Source organism: Heptranchias perlo, chromosome 25 (genome assembly GCF_035084215.1).
Source record: "Heptranchias perlo isolate sHepPer1 chromosome 25, sHepPer1.hap1, whole genome shotgun sequence".
In the NCBI taxonomy this organism is placed as follows: Eukaryota; Metazoa; Chordata; class Chondrichthyes; order Hexanchiformes; family Hexanchidae; genus Heptranchias; species Heptranchias perlo.
The window spans coordinates 25909752-25925831 of NC_090349.1; the positions used below are offsets into that span (position 1 = coordinate 25909752).

At 39.6% G+C, this 16080-nt stretch overlaps 1 protein-coding gene across 8 annotated transcripts in view; it reads left to right on the plus strand.

Annotated features, from left to right (window-relative positions):
• Nucleotides 1-16080, plus strand: part of kdm2bb (lysine (K)-specific demethylase 2Bb) — a 239778-nt gene that overhangs the window by 10290 nt on the left and 213408 nt on the right. For 4 of the 8 annotated variants that reach the window (XM_068005804.1, XM_068005806.1, XM_068005802.1 and 1 more), the window contains exons 2-5: nt 6834-6924; nt 10676-10814; nt 11637-11715; nt 13826-13872. In XM_068005804.1, the coding sequence (XP_067861905.1) occupies nt 6871-6924; nt 10676-10814; nt 11637-11715; nt 13826-13872 (319 nt within the window). In that variant the 5' untranslated portion in view covers nt 6834-6870. Of the gene's footprint in view, nt 1-6833; nt 6925-8579; nt 8666-9034; nt 9171-10675; nt 10815-11636; nt 11716-13825; nt 13873-16080 lie in introns of those variants that run through there. The other 4 variants (XM_068005809.1, XM_068005808.1, XM_068005805.1 and 1 more) reach the window with 4 other exon arrangements.

Below are 16080 nucleotides of genomic sequence, written 5' to 3' on the forward strand. Positions count from 1 at the left end.
GACATCAATGTAACATATTGAGTATTAACAAAGCCATAAACCTGGGCTGGCACAGTTCTATGTTGGAAATTGGTAGGCATGTTGATATGAAAATAATTTTTATGGGCTACACATAATGCAGAATCCATTTTCCATGGCAGGAGAAACAAGTTTTAAGTTTTTAAAAATAATTACATTTCACCTTTCCTGATTGGCTCAGCTAAAGCAGTGAGTAGCTGAACCATGGAGTTCCATCTCTGGTCTACGCCAAGTTTGCTGATCTTGGCACTCCTGGGTTAAGAAAGGCCAATCACCAGAGGGTTTCTGCTCCTGATCTCTAATAAGCTGGAAGTGCCATGTATGGAAGCTGGGTAAGGACAGGATGGGCTCAGCAGTGGAGTTTTTATATAGCAGCGTGATAGAGAAAGTTTTGCAGGAAGATTGTGCTACACATGAGGTTATATTCTAGAGAGGAATATTTATATAATTTCATATCTGTGGAATATTTTGCAGTACTGTGTTGGCACAGTTGTGTCTAAGTTTCGATACATCATAGGAACAGGAGTAGGCCATTTAGCCCCTCGAGCCTGTTCCACCATTCAATGAGATCATGGCTGATCTGTGACCTAACTCCATATACCCGCCTTAGCCTCATATCCCTTAATACCTTTGAATTAACAAAAATCTGTCAATCTCAGATTTAAAATTAACAATTGAGCTAGCATCAACTGCCATTTGCGGAAGAGAGTTCCAAACTTCTACCATTCTGCGTGTAGAAGTGTTTCCTAACTTCACTCCTGAAAGTCCTTGCTCTAATTTTTAGGCTATGTTCCCTAGTCCTCGATTCCCCAACCAGCAGAAATAGTTTCTCTCTATCTACCCTATCAGTTCCCCTTAATAAATTGAAAACTTCGATCAAATCATCCCTTAATCTTCTAAATTACAGGGAATACAACCCTGGTTTGTGTAATCTCTCCTTGTAATTTAACCCTTGGAGTCCAGGTGTCATTCTAGTAAATCTACACTGCGCACTCTCTGGCCAGTATATCCTTCCTAAGGTGAGGTGCCCAGAACTGAACACAGTACTCCAGGTGTGGTCTAACTAGGGCTTTGTATAGCTGTAGCAATACTTCTACCCCCTTATATTCTATTCCTCTAGATATGAAGGCCAGCATTCTATTAGCTTTTTTGATTATTTTCTGTACCTGTCCATGACATTTTAATGACCTATGTACATGGACCACTAAGTCTCTTTGGACCTCCACTGTTTCGAGCTTTTCACCATTTAGAAAGTACTCCGATCTATCCTTTTTAGGTCCAAAGCGGATGACTTCACACTTGCCTACATTGAAATCCATTTGCGATTTGTGGTGTTGTTGCTATTGTTGATGATGCATCCAGCCTCTTAGCAGTATAGTAAAATCAAAAAGCTCTACAGCAAATGGGGGTGCAGACTATGACTGAAAATTTACATCACAGCAAAATATACTTGTGTGGCACCAAAGGATTGCTTAATGAAAACAAATAACTCACCCTCTAATGAGAGACATTTTGACCCCAGAAATGAAGAAGCTTCTGTTTTTTTAAGGCCATGGAGAACGTTTCCTTAAACTTCCCTAATGCATTTGTGGCTTTGTGCACTACCCAGTGTGGTACAAGTCATACAGATGGGAAGGTCCCAGGATTGATTGCTGGTCTGTGTTGTCTCAGCTAGGGCAAAGGTAGGATTTTAGCTCCCCTACTTTTGTACTAACCAAAAGAATGGTAGACTTTTGGCTCTTTATGGATTTCAGGGTCTCAAACTGATATTAATCTTACATTCTGGAAGCATGCAGCCAATTCCATTCCTTGGTGCAAACCAGCTTGAGCTTTGGGTGATGAGGGTGGCTATTAGAAATTTTGAGTCTACACTGGATTTTCTTTTGGATTGCCACTATTGTAATGTAGCCAATTTGCGCATAGCAAGTCCCCACAAACAGCAATGAGATAATCTGTTTTTAGTGATGTTGATTGAGGGATAAATATTGACCATAACTCCCCTGCTCTTCGAATAGTGCCACATGATCCTTTACGTCCACCTGAAAGGGCAGACGTGACCTCAGTTTAATGTCTCATCTGAAAGACAGCACCCCCAACAGTGCAGTGCTCCCTCAGTATTTCATTGAAGTGTCAGCCTAGATTATGTGCTCAAGTCTCTAGTGGACTTGAACCCACAACCATCTGACTCAGAGGTGAGGGTGCTATTACTGAGCTAAGGCTGACACTGTAATATAGGAAGTAACAAAGTATGCTGCACTGTCCATGTTGGTGGGCTAAATGCACTCTGCTGACCGGAAGACTTCTGAAACCGGTCAGCCTTGAATTTGAGAGATGGTTCTCTCTTTAGGTTTGATTTCCTTGCCATATCTTGCAGACTGTTCTTGGCTGTGTTGTTTTTTGTTCTCCTGTTTGTTAACTAGGCAACAAGCCAAAGGCTTTACCTCTGAGCCCATCCCAGATTTGTGTCCAGGGATTGGCCAGATGGGTTACTAAACCGGTTACTGCCCTCCTAGATGTAGGTTTATTGGCTGTACCCTCACTGCTCTCAATTGAATGGACCATTTAACATAACAGGTTGATGTTTTATAATGAACTTCCATTGTCTCAAGCAATCTGGATAGATGCTTCTCTGAATTCTAATTTGCATTTTCCAAAAGCATGTGATGTAGATTTAACCCCTTGAGCTGAATTTAACTTACTATCAACATTTTAATATAAATTACACCAGAATCCTTTAATGGACAAACCATCAGAGATCCCAAAATGTGACATTGGCTGTTTTTTAAGTCTGGAGGTCCATAATCTGGGTTTGAGGTTAGCTGCCCAATATTTTCAAAAGCCCCATCTAAAATAAATAGGTGAGAGTTTGTACAAATAGCACAGTCATAGTTGGTATGTAAACTAGCAAGGAGGGATTCATTCCTGACAGCTGTTTCCTGGTGCCTTGCAGATATAGCATCAGGTTTCAGACAACCTTACAGCCCTTTCGACACAACACCTGTTGAGCAGGCCAAGATCCAACTACATGATTCATCGAAGACAATCCAGTTCAGAAATAAATCTCTTGGTGGCTTTTTGAACAAGAGCAAGGGAGTGTTCCTGGTGTACTGGCCAACATTTATCCCTCAATCAACATAATTAAAAACAGATTATCTGGTCATTTATCTCATTGCTGTTTGTGGGACCTTGCTGTAACATTGCTTGAGTTACAATGGTGAATACACTTCAAAAGTACTTCTATGGCTGTGACGCACTTTGGGATGTCCTGATGATGTGAATCATAGAGTCATACAGCACAGAAAGAGGCCATTCAGCCCATTGTGCCTGTGCTGGCTCTTTGAAAAACCTTTTCATTAGTCCCACACCCCTGTAAATTTTTCTTTTTCAAGTATATATCCAATTCCCTTTTAAAAGTTACTATTGAATCTGTTTCCACCATCCCTTCAGACAGTGCATTTCAGATCACAACAACTTGATGCGTAAAGAAATTTCTCCTCATCTCCCCTCTGGTTCTTTTGCCAATTATCTTAAATCTGTGCTTTCTAGGTACCAATCCTGCTGCCAGTGGAACAGTTTATCTTTATTCACTCTTAACAAAGCCCTTCATAATTTTTAACACCTCTATTAAATCTCTCCTTAACCTTCTCTGCTGTAAGGAGAACAATCCCAGCTTCCCTAGTCTCCACATAACTGAAGTCCCTCATCCCTGGTATCATTCTAGTCGATCACCTCTGCACCCTCTTCAAGGCCTTGACATCCTTCCTAAAGTGTGCTGCCCAGAATTGGACACAATACTCCAGCTGAGGCCTAACTAGTGATTCATAAATGTTTAGCATAACTTCCTTGCTTTTGTACTCTGAGTCTATTTATAAAGCCAAGGATCCTGTACACTTTTTTAAACAGCCTTCTCAACATGTCCTGAGAGGCACTATAAATGCAAGTTTTTTCTTTCTTGAAAATAATCTGAAATTCTGCAGTAGGACTGATGTTAGGAACATAGGAACAGGAGTAGGCCATTCAGCCCCTCGAGCCTGCTACGCCATTTGATAAGATCATGGCTGATCTGTGATCTAACTCCATATACCTGACTTTGGCTCATATCCCTTAATACCTTTGGTTGCCAAAAAGCTATCTATCTCAGATTTAAATTTAGCAATTGAGCTAGCATCAATTGCAGTTTACGAAAGAGAGTTCCAAACTTCTACCACCCTTTGTGTGTAGAAATGTTTTCTAATCTCCCTCCTGAAAGGTCTGGCTCTAATTTTTAGACTGTGCCCCCTAGTCCTAGAATCCCTAACCAGCGGAAATAGTTTCCCTCTATCCACCCTATCTATTCCCCTTAATATCTTATAAACTTCGATCAGATCACCCCTTAACCTTCGAAATTCTAGAGAATACAACCCCAATTTGTGTAATCTTTCCTCGTAACTTAACCCTTGAAGTCCGGGTATCATTCTAGTAAACCTACGCTGCACTCCCTCCAAGGCCAATATGTCCTTCCGAAGGTGCGGTGCCCAGAACTGCTCACAGTACTCCAGGTGCGGTCTAACCAGGGTTTTGTATAGCTGCAGCATAACTTCTGCCCCCTTGTACTCTAGTCCTCTAGATATAAAAGCCAGCATTCCATTCGCCTTCTTGATTATTTTCTGCACCTGTTCATGACACTTCAATGATCTGTGTACCTGAACCCCTAAGTCCCTTTGGACATCCACTGTTTTTAACTTTTTACCATTTAGGAAGTACCCTGTTTTATCCTTTTTTGATCCGAAGTGGATAACCTCACATTTGCCTACATTGAATTCCACTTGCCACAGTTTTGCCCATTCACCTAATCTATCAATATCCCTCTGTAATTTTATGTTTTCATCTACACTGCTTACAATGCCACCAATCTTTGTGTCATCGGCAAACTTAGATATGAGACTTTCTATGCCTTCATCTAAGTCGTTAATAAATATTGTGAATGATTGAGGCCCCAAGACAGATCCCTGCGGGACTCTACTAGTCACATCCTGCCAATGTGAGTACCTACCCGTTATCCCGACTCTCTGTCACCTTTCGCTCAGCGAACTTCCTAACCAAGTCCGTACTTTTCCCTCGATTCCATGGGCTTCTATCTTAGCTAACAGTCTCTTATGTGGGACCTTATCAAATGCCTTCTGGAAGTCCATATAAATAACATCCATCGACATCCCCCTGCCCACTACTTTAGTCACCTCTTCAAAAAATTCAATCAGGTTTGTCAGGCACGACCTACCTCTCACAAATCCATGCTGGCTCTCTCTGATTAACTGAAAATTCTCGAGGTGTTCAGTCACCCTATCCTTAATTATAGACTCCAGCATTTTCCCCACAACAGATGTTAGGCTAACTGGTCTATAATTCCCTGGTTTCCCTCTCCTTTCTTAAAAAGCGGAGTGACATGTGCAATTTTCCAATCTAGAGGGATGGTTCCTGAATCTAGAGAACTTTGAAAAATTATAGTTAGGGCATCTGCAATGTGCTCACCTACTTCCTTTAAAACTCTGGGATGGAAACCATCTGGTCCTGGGGATTTGTCACTCTTTAGAACTATTACTTTCTTCATTACTGTTGTTTTACTTATGTTAGTTTTATTGAGTCCCTGTCCCCGATTCAATATTAGTTTTCTTGGGATTTCCGGCATGCTATCCTCTTTTTCTACTGTAAATACTGACGCAAAGTAATTATTCAACATATCCGCCATTTCCCCATTGTCAATGACAATATGCCCACTTTCAGTTTTTAAAGGGCCAACACTGCTCCTGACCACCCTCTTTTTCCTAATATAACTATAAAAGTTCTTCGTATTGGTTTTGATATCCCTTGCAAGTTTCTTTTCATACTCTCTTTTTGTAGCTCAGTCTTTAGAGATCTTGGCTAGAGAAGTTTCTCTGTGCATTTCCTAATACCCAGGATGATTCACAAGACCTGGACAAAGGTGGTAACAATAATTCTGAGGAAAAAAACAGAAAATGCTGGAAATACTCAGCAGGTCAGGCAGCATCTGTGGGGTATAAACAGAGTTAACGTTTCAGGGCGAAGACCTTTCGTCAGAACTGAGAAACTTTATTTGGTTGAAGATGTGTTGCTCAGACCTTTTGTATTGACCAATTTGTGTCCTGTAGGATAAAGATCTTTTGTGACAAAGTGCACTTAAAAGTCTGCATTTGACAGTGCAGCCCTTGAAAGAGCCTGTGTATGCAAGGTTCCCTCCCTTTGGTCAAGGATACCTTATATATACACTATATTATACATCCAGAAAAGGCTCTATATTTAAAACTTACAATGTTAAATGGGGGGGAGGGGGGGCAATGGCTTCAGCGTTGCTAGAAAGAGTTTGGATGAGTTTTTATTTGGATTTAGAGATTGAGCTACATTAAAATGATGAGAAAGATCATATGTATAGGACGCAATTAACACGTTTTGTGGTGTCCAGCCTTGGCATTCAGAAGATGAAGTGAATACAAGTTTAGAGCTCACTTAAATTGCACTTGTTGCAACTTGGCAGTATGGCACACTGAACTGTATCATGAACTTGGGAGCTAGTCCTTTACAGGAGGATAGGTAGGCATATTCTTCTGTCCAGTGTTTCTAATGGCATCTCTGTTTCAGGGTAACAGCTGTTGTCTGTGAATTGTGTAAATCATTGGTCCTCAGAGTTGCAAAAAACTTCAAATGGGGATGATGATGTGTATATATAGTATGTAGGTGAATTGATTAACTAGGTTGGCCATCAAGGGTCATTGGTTGTCCTGACTTAAAATCTACACTGTCTTCACACTTGCTTCATGTAGGGCTGGAGAGGGGGAGAACTTTCATGTCCAGTCTGTGATGGGAAATAAGTGGTCTTTTATCCTGAAGAAAGATGACACTCTAGGAATGAAGGTGAGTAGTTTTGTAGGTTGTAAGGTTAATTGAGGGTTCTATAAATACAAAGGGAAATGAATTGCACATTAAAATCATGTTTTTGAATGATGGCTATTTTTAATCAGGGTCCATAATCTGGGTTTGAGGTTAGTGATGTTAGAAGGTCAAATGGTAATATTATGGCTGTTGCTTATTTATCCATAGAAAAATACCTAAAGTTGTTCCAGTACCACAGGCAGTTGAATATTTTCTTCTAAACCAGACAGTCATATGTTTGAGTCATAATATGGCTGCTTTTTAGGATTGAGTTTCATCCATCTTGCAGGAGGGCAGAACTGATATAACTTATGTCACTAAAAGTTAACCTCTTGTCAGACAGTCAATGAATAATACTGATACCATTTCTGAAGGAGGCTGTGTGCCATCAAGCAGTGTCAGTGAAGATATGGTCCAATCAAGTAGAGGAAACTGTTGACATATTAATGGTAGGTTTTTGGTCTGACCTCATGATTCACAACACTGCTCATAGCCAAGTTGGCTGGAGAAGGGATAAAATGGAATTGGAAGGAAAACGTTATTAATTACCACTCTTGTGTATCTTTTAGCAACTGGTGATAGATCTGCGGAGACTTGGGTGTCTCCAAGTACTTTAAAATCTTTTTAAAATCATACTTTATTTCTGTGTTGCTTTTTATGGTAACTTATTCTCTGATTTTTCAGTCGAAATGGTCTTTACGTTTTTTGCTGCTGGAGAGCACTGTTAGTGCCCCTAAAGCTAGCCGCCAGGAGGTGCTAGTTATTACCCAAACATGTATTTCCCTCTCACCTGTGCTGTCACTGCAAGATCTCATATCCTCTATTCAGTGTCGTCCGTTAATGAAGCAACAATTGGGAACTGGATGGAGTGGAAAACTATTTTAAAAGTGCCTTTTTAAAAAAAAATGGAGATTTGTTCCTTAGCTCCCAAATAAGTAAAATAAAATTGTGGCCATATATGAATATTGATTATACAGTTTTATATAATCGAATCCTACAAAACTTTTCCGTGAACAGATACATTCGTATTGGCAAATGGCTTTCATTAGTGAAAGTTTTCCAAACGGTGAATGTGTTAGTGCTTTAGGATATAATCCAGTAGTTTGATTGATGTAGAAATCGACTATAAAGTTGTCACTGGAGGTAGAAATACATTTTTCTGTAATTATTGTTATTTAACAACGAAATTTACGGGCGTAACAAGGTTGTTGTATGAACTACAAACTGTTATGAAATTAAAAAACACTATGTAGATATTTAGACGTAATTAAGGGCAGCATACGAACCGCATTCTCTAGACCATGACTAATAAATCTGTGTATAGATTTGATTATAATCACTTCAGAATTTCACCTCGGTGAAGAAAAGTTGAGACCTTTTTAATTTAATTTTAGTACGAAATGAACATTTGCTAAAAAGTTATCTCGTTTAAAAATCAGATGTTTCGGATTTAATTTTAATAAGTCAATGTAGTGTGAATGGGTAACTTAATACTAAGAATTACCATTGACCTTTAACCAGGTATTAGTAATTGACAGTCTCCGGTACATTTTCTGCCACACACACGCACACATGGGTATGCCTTTATTGCAGAATGTGCAACATAGAATTTATTTCGAGAGTGTCATCTGGTCGATTTGAACATTGAACTTGAAAACGAAAGGGTGCCGGCACGGCCAGTTAAACCTGGCAGAGGCTCTGGTGATGCATTTCTTTTAGCACGGTATGCATGCGCTGTCTTAACATGATCCGGGATCGTCTTTCGCTTGGATCATTCCGATTACGGGGAAGTCATTACAAGCGGCGTGCAGCGTGCGTGCTCCTCTATATCCCACAATTCGTGCTCAAACTACGGGGACACGCAAACCCCTAATGCAAATTTAAAACAGGAGGAGGAGGAAAAAAAATAAGGTTTATTTTAATAACCTGCAAACGGAGAGGATTAAAAAAAATTTTTTTGCTCGTTGGTTATGGAAAGACAATCCTTATATTAAAAAAAAGATAGAGGAAAAAAAAAGGGGAAAACGACATGACGTAAGGTGTTTTTTGGGTTTGGAAATGTATGACGTCATATGCAATAGAGTCCTATAGAAAAATGGTGTCTTTTTACACGGGCTCTAGAGTGACTGAAAGTTATTTGGATTCACAAAATCCTGGGTGATGCATTGGTGATTTAGAGTAATGCTATCTCAAAAATGGATGTAGAGAAAGAGTCTGGACGAAGATTGGTCTGTAGTTTTTTGTAACGTAACGAGTTTTTATGCCATATTAAAAGAGAGAGAGAGAGAGAGAGAATCTCTATGCAGCTACTAGTAGTGATATCGAGGGGAGGGGGGAGACTAGTCACGGTGTGACTGTAGCTGAAATGGCCTCTTGTTTGTTTTTATTTTATTTTTTGGGGGTGGAAGGAAGAGTAGTGACTTCCTGTTTAATTCTGAGGGTCAGTGAGGGGGGGAGGGGGGGGCTTTTAAAAAAAAATGTGTGTTTTTTTCTCGCTTATTTTTTTTTTGTCCGCCCTAGTTACGGTTCCAAGTTGTGAGGGAAGTGGCTGAAGTGAGTGGCTCTGGTGTGTTTACAATGTCTGCGGGAGGAAGCGCTGCTTCCCGCTGGCCTCTTCCATCTTACAACCAGGCTCGACGGCCTAGTCACAGAAAACATTTTCACCCTCTTTTTTTTTTCTCCCCACCCGCCCAAATCTCCTGCCCTCACCTTGCCTCCGAGTGACTTTCTGTAAAAACCCCCCAGAGACGTGCGGAAAAGCCGAATACCGAAGGACTGGATTTGTGCTTTTCAAACTCGTCTCGTATTCGCTCGAATCAGACGCCTAGCGACGAGAGAGCTGGCAAAAAAAATTGTCCGTGTTTACGAAACCCTGCCGCCCAAAAAATGAGTGTTAAAATGAGGAAACTGAAACTTCACTTTTCCCTTTTTTATTTTTGTTTTGCATGCAAGCTCACCCCGCCCTAATTTATATGCAATGATATTAAAATAATTCAAATCTTGCTGTGTAAATCTCGCCTCGAATTTGCTTGAACCGGGCGCCCACGATCAGACCGTTAGTGTTTGGAAAAGTATTGCAGCAAATTGAATTCCAGCACCGTTTGTATCGTGATTTCACTTTTATATCTGATCACTTGAGCAAATGTCGAGTAATATAACAGCAGGTCTGAAAGGTGCTTCAACAGGAGCCTAATACAAAATGTTTACAAAACCTTGCAGCTTTAAAAACTGGACCACGAGCTGTGAAATTATTTCAACAATTGCAATTACTGTAATCTTTAAAAAGAGGAAAAAATGCACATAAACACGATTAAAATGCAAATGTACGAAGAAAAGACCGCGGTGGAACGGCTTCATTAAAATGCACTATTGCATAAGAGTCGTAAATGTCTTTAAATTGATAAATGGACGTTTGTAAATCTATATGATGTTAAAGGTACTTTTAATTCATCCTTCATGGACAGTTAGTGCTAACTGCAATATGATGTTTGCATATGAAATACGTCCTGTTTCCCCCATTCAGTGCGTCCGTCCCATATACAAATGTAAACTTTAGTCGTCGTGTATAAGCTGATTCTGTTTTCAAAAAAAGTGCACATTCATAAGGTTAAATTTAATACCTAGCCAATACACAAAAATACAGTGTTTCATTATAAAATCTAATATTTGAAATGGCTGTAGGTTCAACACTGGTGTAGCGTTACATATAGGTCTGGTTCTCTTCTGTTTATAGCGCACATTTTGTAGAAGGCGGTATGACAATGAGGACCTCTCAGACGATGACATAGCCAGCATGAGGACTTTTGATGTGGAGGAAAAGCTTAGTAGTGACTCATACAGTTCAAGTTACGTGCACTTTATGAAAGGAAAAGGTAAGAATTGGGAGAGAGGTGTTTTTTTTAAATGTACAGTATATATCTCTTCTAGATTGCGACTGTAGCAGCAGTACTGCAGCTTGCCTGGTCAGTGGACTCTGCCTCAGTCTCGAATTTCCCGCCGTGAAGGCAAGGCTATGACTTCAGAGTTTGACGAGTATCGTCATTATCTCACAATCCAACTCTCTTTTTTCCTGTGCGTAAAATATTTTGCTATGTAATCAATGAGATGTCATCTGAAACACAGGAAAACCATTGAGACGTTTTTTTTAAAAAAACGGCTGTATTTGTGTGAGAAAGGAGAACCGTAATGTTATGTATGTAGCGGTGGGGATTGTAAATACTCTTAACCTATCCACAAAATAAAATAACTATACGTAGACCTGCTGATATCGTTTATTTTCTTTTATAATTTGCTTGTTGCTATTATCTGGGAAAACCATCTGTATATGCAGCAATTTTGTCCAACAGGGATTTGGCCAGCGTTATATTGGGTGGGGTGGGGTGGGGGGAGAATCAAAGCGACTGCCATTTTTTTTAAACAAGTGGCCGTCAACATAGGTTCAATGAAGAGTCATTGTTAAACAGCGGTGGCATTGTTGGTTCTGGGTGTTCATATGAAGCGCTACATTGACCTTAATAAATCGGATTAATATCTGACGGCATAAAATAAGAGTACTGGGCAAATCCCTGTTCAATCTAACACGGTGCTTATACGCAACGGTTGCATCTCTTTTTTGGTAAACCTTATTTATTATTGTTGGGATGACTTTTCTCACTTCTCGTCCTAAAGTTAAGTTTTACTGTATGTTGCAACAGATTTTACCCTTGAATATGTGCAGAGAGAGACTATCAAGGTCCCCATTATCTTCAGGGACAAAGATGGTCTAGGAATCAAGTAAGTTTTCTAATAGCTACGTTTAGATTACAATTATTCTGTAATGTTTCTTAATATTTTCAGCAAATGTCATCTATATGTTCGTGATGGGCACGTAGTTCCCTTGACTTTATTTGCCATACATTCCTGCCCAGAAATGGACTAAAACGGACCTAATGCATAGCTCGTTTGTGTATTTGTGAGACCTTAAGCAGAATCGGAGAATTCTTTCCCCCAACCCCAGTTATATTATCCCTTCTTTATGTCGAAAGCTATATGACGAAAGTAATAGGCAGTTGCTGTTGAAGCCCTGTCACAGCAACAGCTCAAAGATATGAATACGGGCCATTTCTAGAGCAGGATTCGGTTTTTTTCATTCACATTCCAGATTAAATAGCTTGATGGCACTCCAGATTACGCCGCATTAAACCAATAAACTAACAATGATACGGGGATGCTATCGCGATTCTGAAGATAGGCAATTTGAATGTCCAGTTACGTATCCTAGCGGAGTTGCACTCTCATTCACTACACACACTGCAGAAACTCTCATTAACCCTTTACCCTACCAGGCACACCGAAGAATGCCAAAGGAGATTTAAATACGGGAACTTCTCCACGCCTCTTTATTTTCACCGGAGCCAGCAATTGTAAAAGTTTAACTACTTTTCAGAATTCCCATTGGAGGAAACTGCACCGGGTACATAACATCCCCAAACGGATACATATGAATGTGGCGCTTTCACTAATAGGATGAGAACGTGTTTCTGGAGAAACAAAGCACAGCACGCATTTTCTCACTGGCATCTTCAGATGTGTCACACCTAAATCATGATCCCAGCAGCCTCAATATCCATGTGATCTGTTTAATCGAGGCCTTGCGGACATAGCACTGGCCACGATTTGTCTCATGACAGAATGATTGCGCTGGAATCTTTTATGCTTTCTCAGAAATTGATTATCTTACAAATTCCTGGGGTGATGATCATAATTACATTACCGAGGAGAGAAAAAAACTTTTAACATTGATGGGGTTAAATTCGATTTCCGTGATCCTAAATTGGGTTTGGGAAAGATCGTGTCAAATACAGGCTTGCTAAGCAAGCGTTTCGCCAGCATTTTCGTCTGCCTGACGTAGAAGACAGTAGTTAAAACATCCAAGGTGGCCGGAGGTGACACATTAAACATAGACTTTAATTGATGCAGCAAAACTTAGTTGTTAAATCCCACCTACCAAGGACGTTTTTTGATGGGGAAGGTAACACATAGAGATAATCGGCCGCTACCCCAGGAAGTTTCCACCTAAAAAAGCAGCTCGTTGGCCTGGTGAGCTCTGCATTCCAAGGATGTATCTTTAAAAAAAACGGATAAGACGGTCCCAATGAAACCGCAGTCAATTTTCTGTTGACGGCTGATATACATTAAAAGCACGTGTTTTCTGATTTCGGACGTTTATTTTAAGGATATATAAGGTTGTAAAATGTTGACGAGAGCGGTTTGCAAAATACTATGACATCAATTTTCTTTTGTGCCGCAATATGGCCCGAATAAATTGGAAAATGTAGCTGGTACGGGCCCCTAAGTTTAATATATTGTAAATTTCAACGTTGAAACAAGAAATATTAAGGTATAAAGTGAAAGATCCTATTTGATTACATATCCCTTTCGCCTTGTAACGATGGACAACTCGAATGAACAAGATTAATCGTAGCTACTTGCAGATGAATTTAAAGATGAATGCAGGTGTCCATATTAATACAATACTAATAGGTCAGTGAATGTGTACAGGTGGCAGGAGTGGTACACGAGGGGTCAAATCCTCTGATCGGTTAAACTGCCTTTTGATTCTTTGGAGCCCAGAGTTAAATCTCGGGTCCGAGATGGAAACCTCCGATTGGACAAAGCCGTGTAATGTGAAATTGTAAATGAATGTACACCTCGGCTGAAAATGCAGTCCAATAACGTACTAAGTAAATAAGACAATCAGGTATGCCTGTCCACTCCTAACTATGATGGCGAAGTATTGCGACTACCCTTTACTTTTTAATTGGTAATCTCGTGTTTTAAAAAGTATTTTTTTAACATAACTGAAAGAATGTGAAACTAAAGGTTTCTTGTCTTTTAACCGCAGAACACCAGATACCGAGTTCAGTGTAAGGGATGTAAAACTGTTTGTTGGTAAGTGAAATTCGAAATATATAAGATTGAATTACTTTGTTGCCATGCAACACTTTAGCTATAAGTGTGCACAATTGAATGCAGTTTACAGTCATGTGAGGAAGATCAATTATATTAATTTCAAATACATACTTAAAGTGCTCTACCCCAATATCGTGTGTTTGATGTGATATTTCTTAGAGCGGTGTGCCTAAAGTAAGGATGTGAAAGACATCCATTGAATTATTATTGGGGACATCGATCTAAAATATTATCTTTGTACTGTTATTGTTTTCCTCTCTGAAGGGTTAAATACTGAACATTGAATTTGTAATTTCATGTTTAAAATTGAGTTTTAGTAATTACATGGATACTGATGATCTTCAGCAGAAATAACATCAACATCATCTTGTGCATCTGCAATGATGTCTTGTTCAATCACTTATCAAAAGATTTGCATGTTCCTCCTGAGATAGATTGACCTAGGTCTTGTACTTTCAGATTATTTAGGATGTATATAAATCTGAAGTTATAAGTTCCAGTACTTTAGGCTGCAGTTATGTTGTTATTTTTGTGATCATGCAGTGTGGTTTTTGAGTGTGCATTGGCACAGAACATAGGAACGGGAGTAGGCCATTCAGCCACTCGAGCCTATTCTGCCATTCAATTAGATCATGGTAGAACTATACGTCAACACCATTTACCCGCCTTTGTTCCATATCCCTTGGTATCCTTATCTAATAAAAATCAGTCAAACTCAATCTTGAAAATTTCAATAGACCCAGCATCCACAGACTTTCCACTACCCTTTGTGAAAAGTGCTTCCTAATTTCACTCCTGAATGGCCTAGCTCTAATTTTAAGATTATGCCCCCTTGTTCTGGATTCCCCCACCAGAGGAAATAGTTTCTCTGTATCTGCCCTATCGAACCCCTTAATCATTTTAAACACCTCGATTAGATCACCCCTCAACCTTCTAAACTCAAGGGAATACAAGCCAAGTTAATACAACTTGTTCTCATAATTAAGCCCTGGTATCAGTCTGGTGAATCTGCCATGTACCCCTTCCAAGGCCAATATATCTTTCCTGAGGTTTGGTGCGCAAAACTGAACGGAGTACTTCAGATAGGGTTTCACCGAGCCTCTGTATAACTGAAGCATCACTTCCTCACTTTTGTATTCCAACCTCCTTGAAATAAAGGCCAACATTCCATTAGCTTTTTTGATTACTTTTTGAATCTGTCCACTAGCTTTTAGAAACTGGCAGCATAATGCTGGAGTCTGGTCCTGATCTGACTCGAGAATGAGCTAAAGCTAAGGGTTGCGACCTTCCCTTCTTTCTTTTCCCCTCTCCCAGAAGGCCATCTCACATCACTAGGGCTTGGCACCATGTAGTGTATAACTACAGTGTGGTATGAAGCTGGATTTTAAAAGTAGCCAGGTAGTCTGTTAGACCTCCTGGGCACCATAAACTTAGTGCAAAATATTTTTATTATTAAAGTGGGTGTTGCTGCTAACATTAAAAATAGCAACTGGGAGAATTGAGGTCTACACATGCATACAAACACATGTGATAAGCTCTCTTTTAGTGGTTAGAGTGTGATGCGCAGTCCACGATATAACTTCCTGTATAACTGCTGGTCTCAAAACAATAATGCAGTATTAGTTCAGCCATAAAATAGGACCGCATTATAAAGTGTTCTAATCAGTCTAGAGTAAGTCTGCAAATGAAAAATGGAAAGGTTAGAAGCAAAACTAAAGATGGATTGAAATCGGCGTATAATGTGTCTAAATGATTATGCTGCTTAGCTGGCCTGTAAATATTAATGTGTGACTATGTAATTTAGTAATTTTAATCAATTCAGCTAGATTTGGTTATTAATATGTTTTTCAACAGTAAAGAAATATTCTAATGAAACAAGAAGTGGCAGATTTGAAAATTTCCCAAATCAATGTAATGTTTGTTGTACTAGTATTTTATATTATACAGTGAATGTTAGGCCTTCAGAACCAAATACGCAGCCATTTAAAATCAAATCTTTAGAATGCATTGTAGTACTCTAAGTGGCTTGGAAAGCCCCATTGCTATGGGACTAAACTTCCATTGAGGAACAGCATTTGAACTCCAGCCTTGACTGTGATTCAGATTTGCTTACTTTCCCATCAGTGAGTTTTGTCTGTTCTTTACCAGGTTGTCAGATATGTCTGAGCAGTTTTCTACTTTAATGCT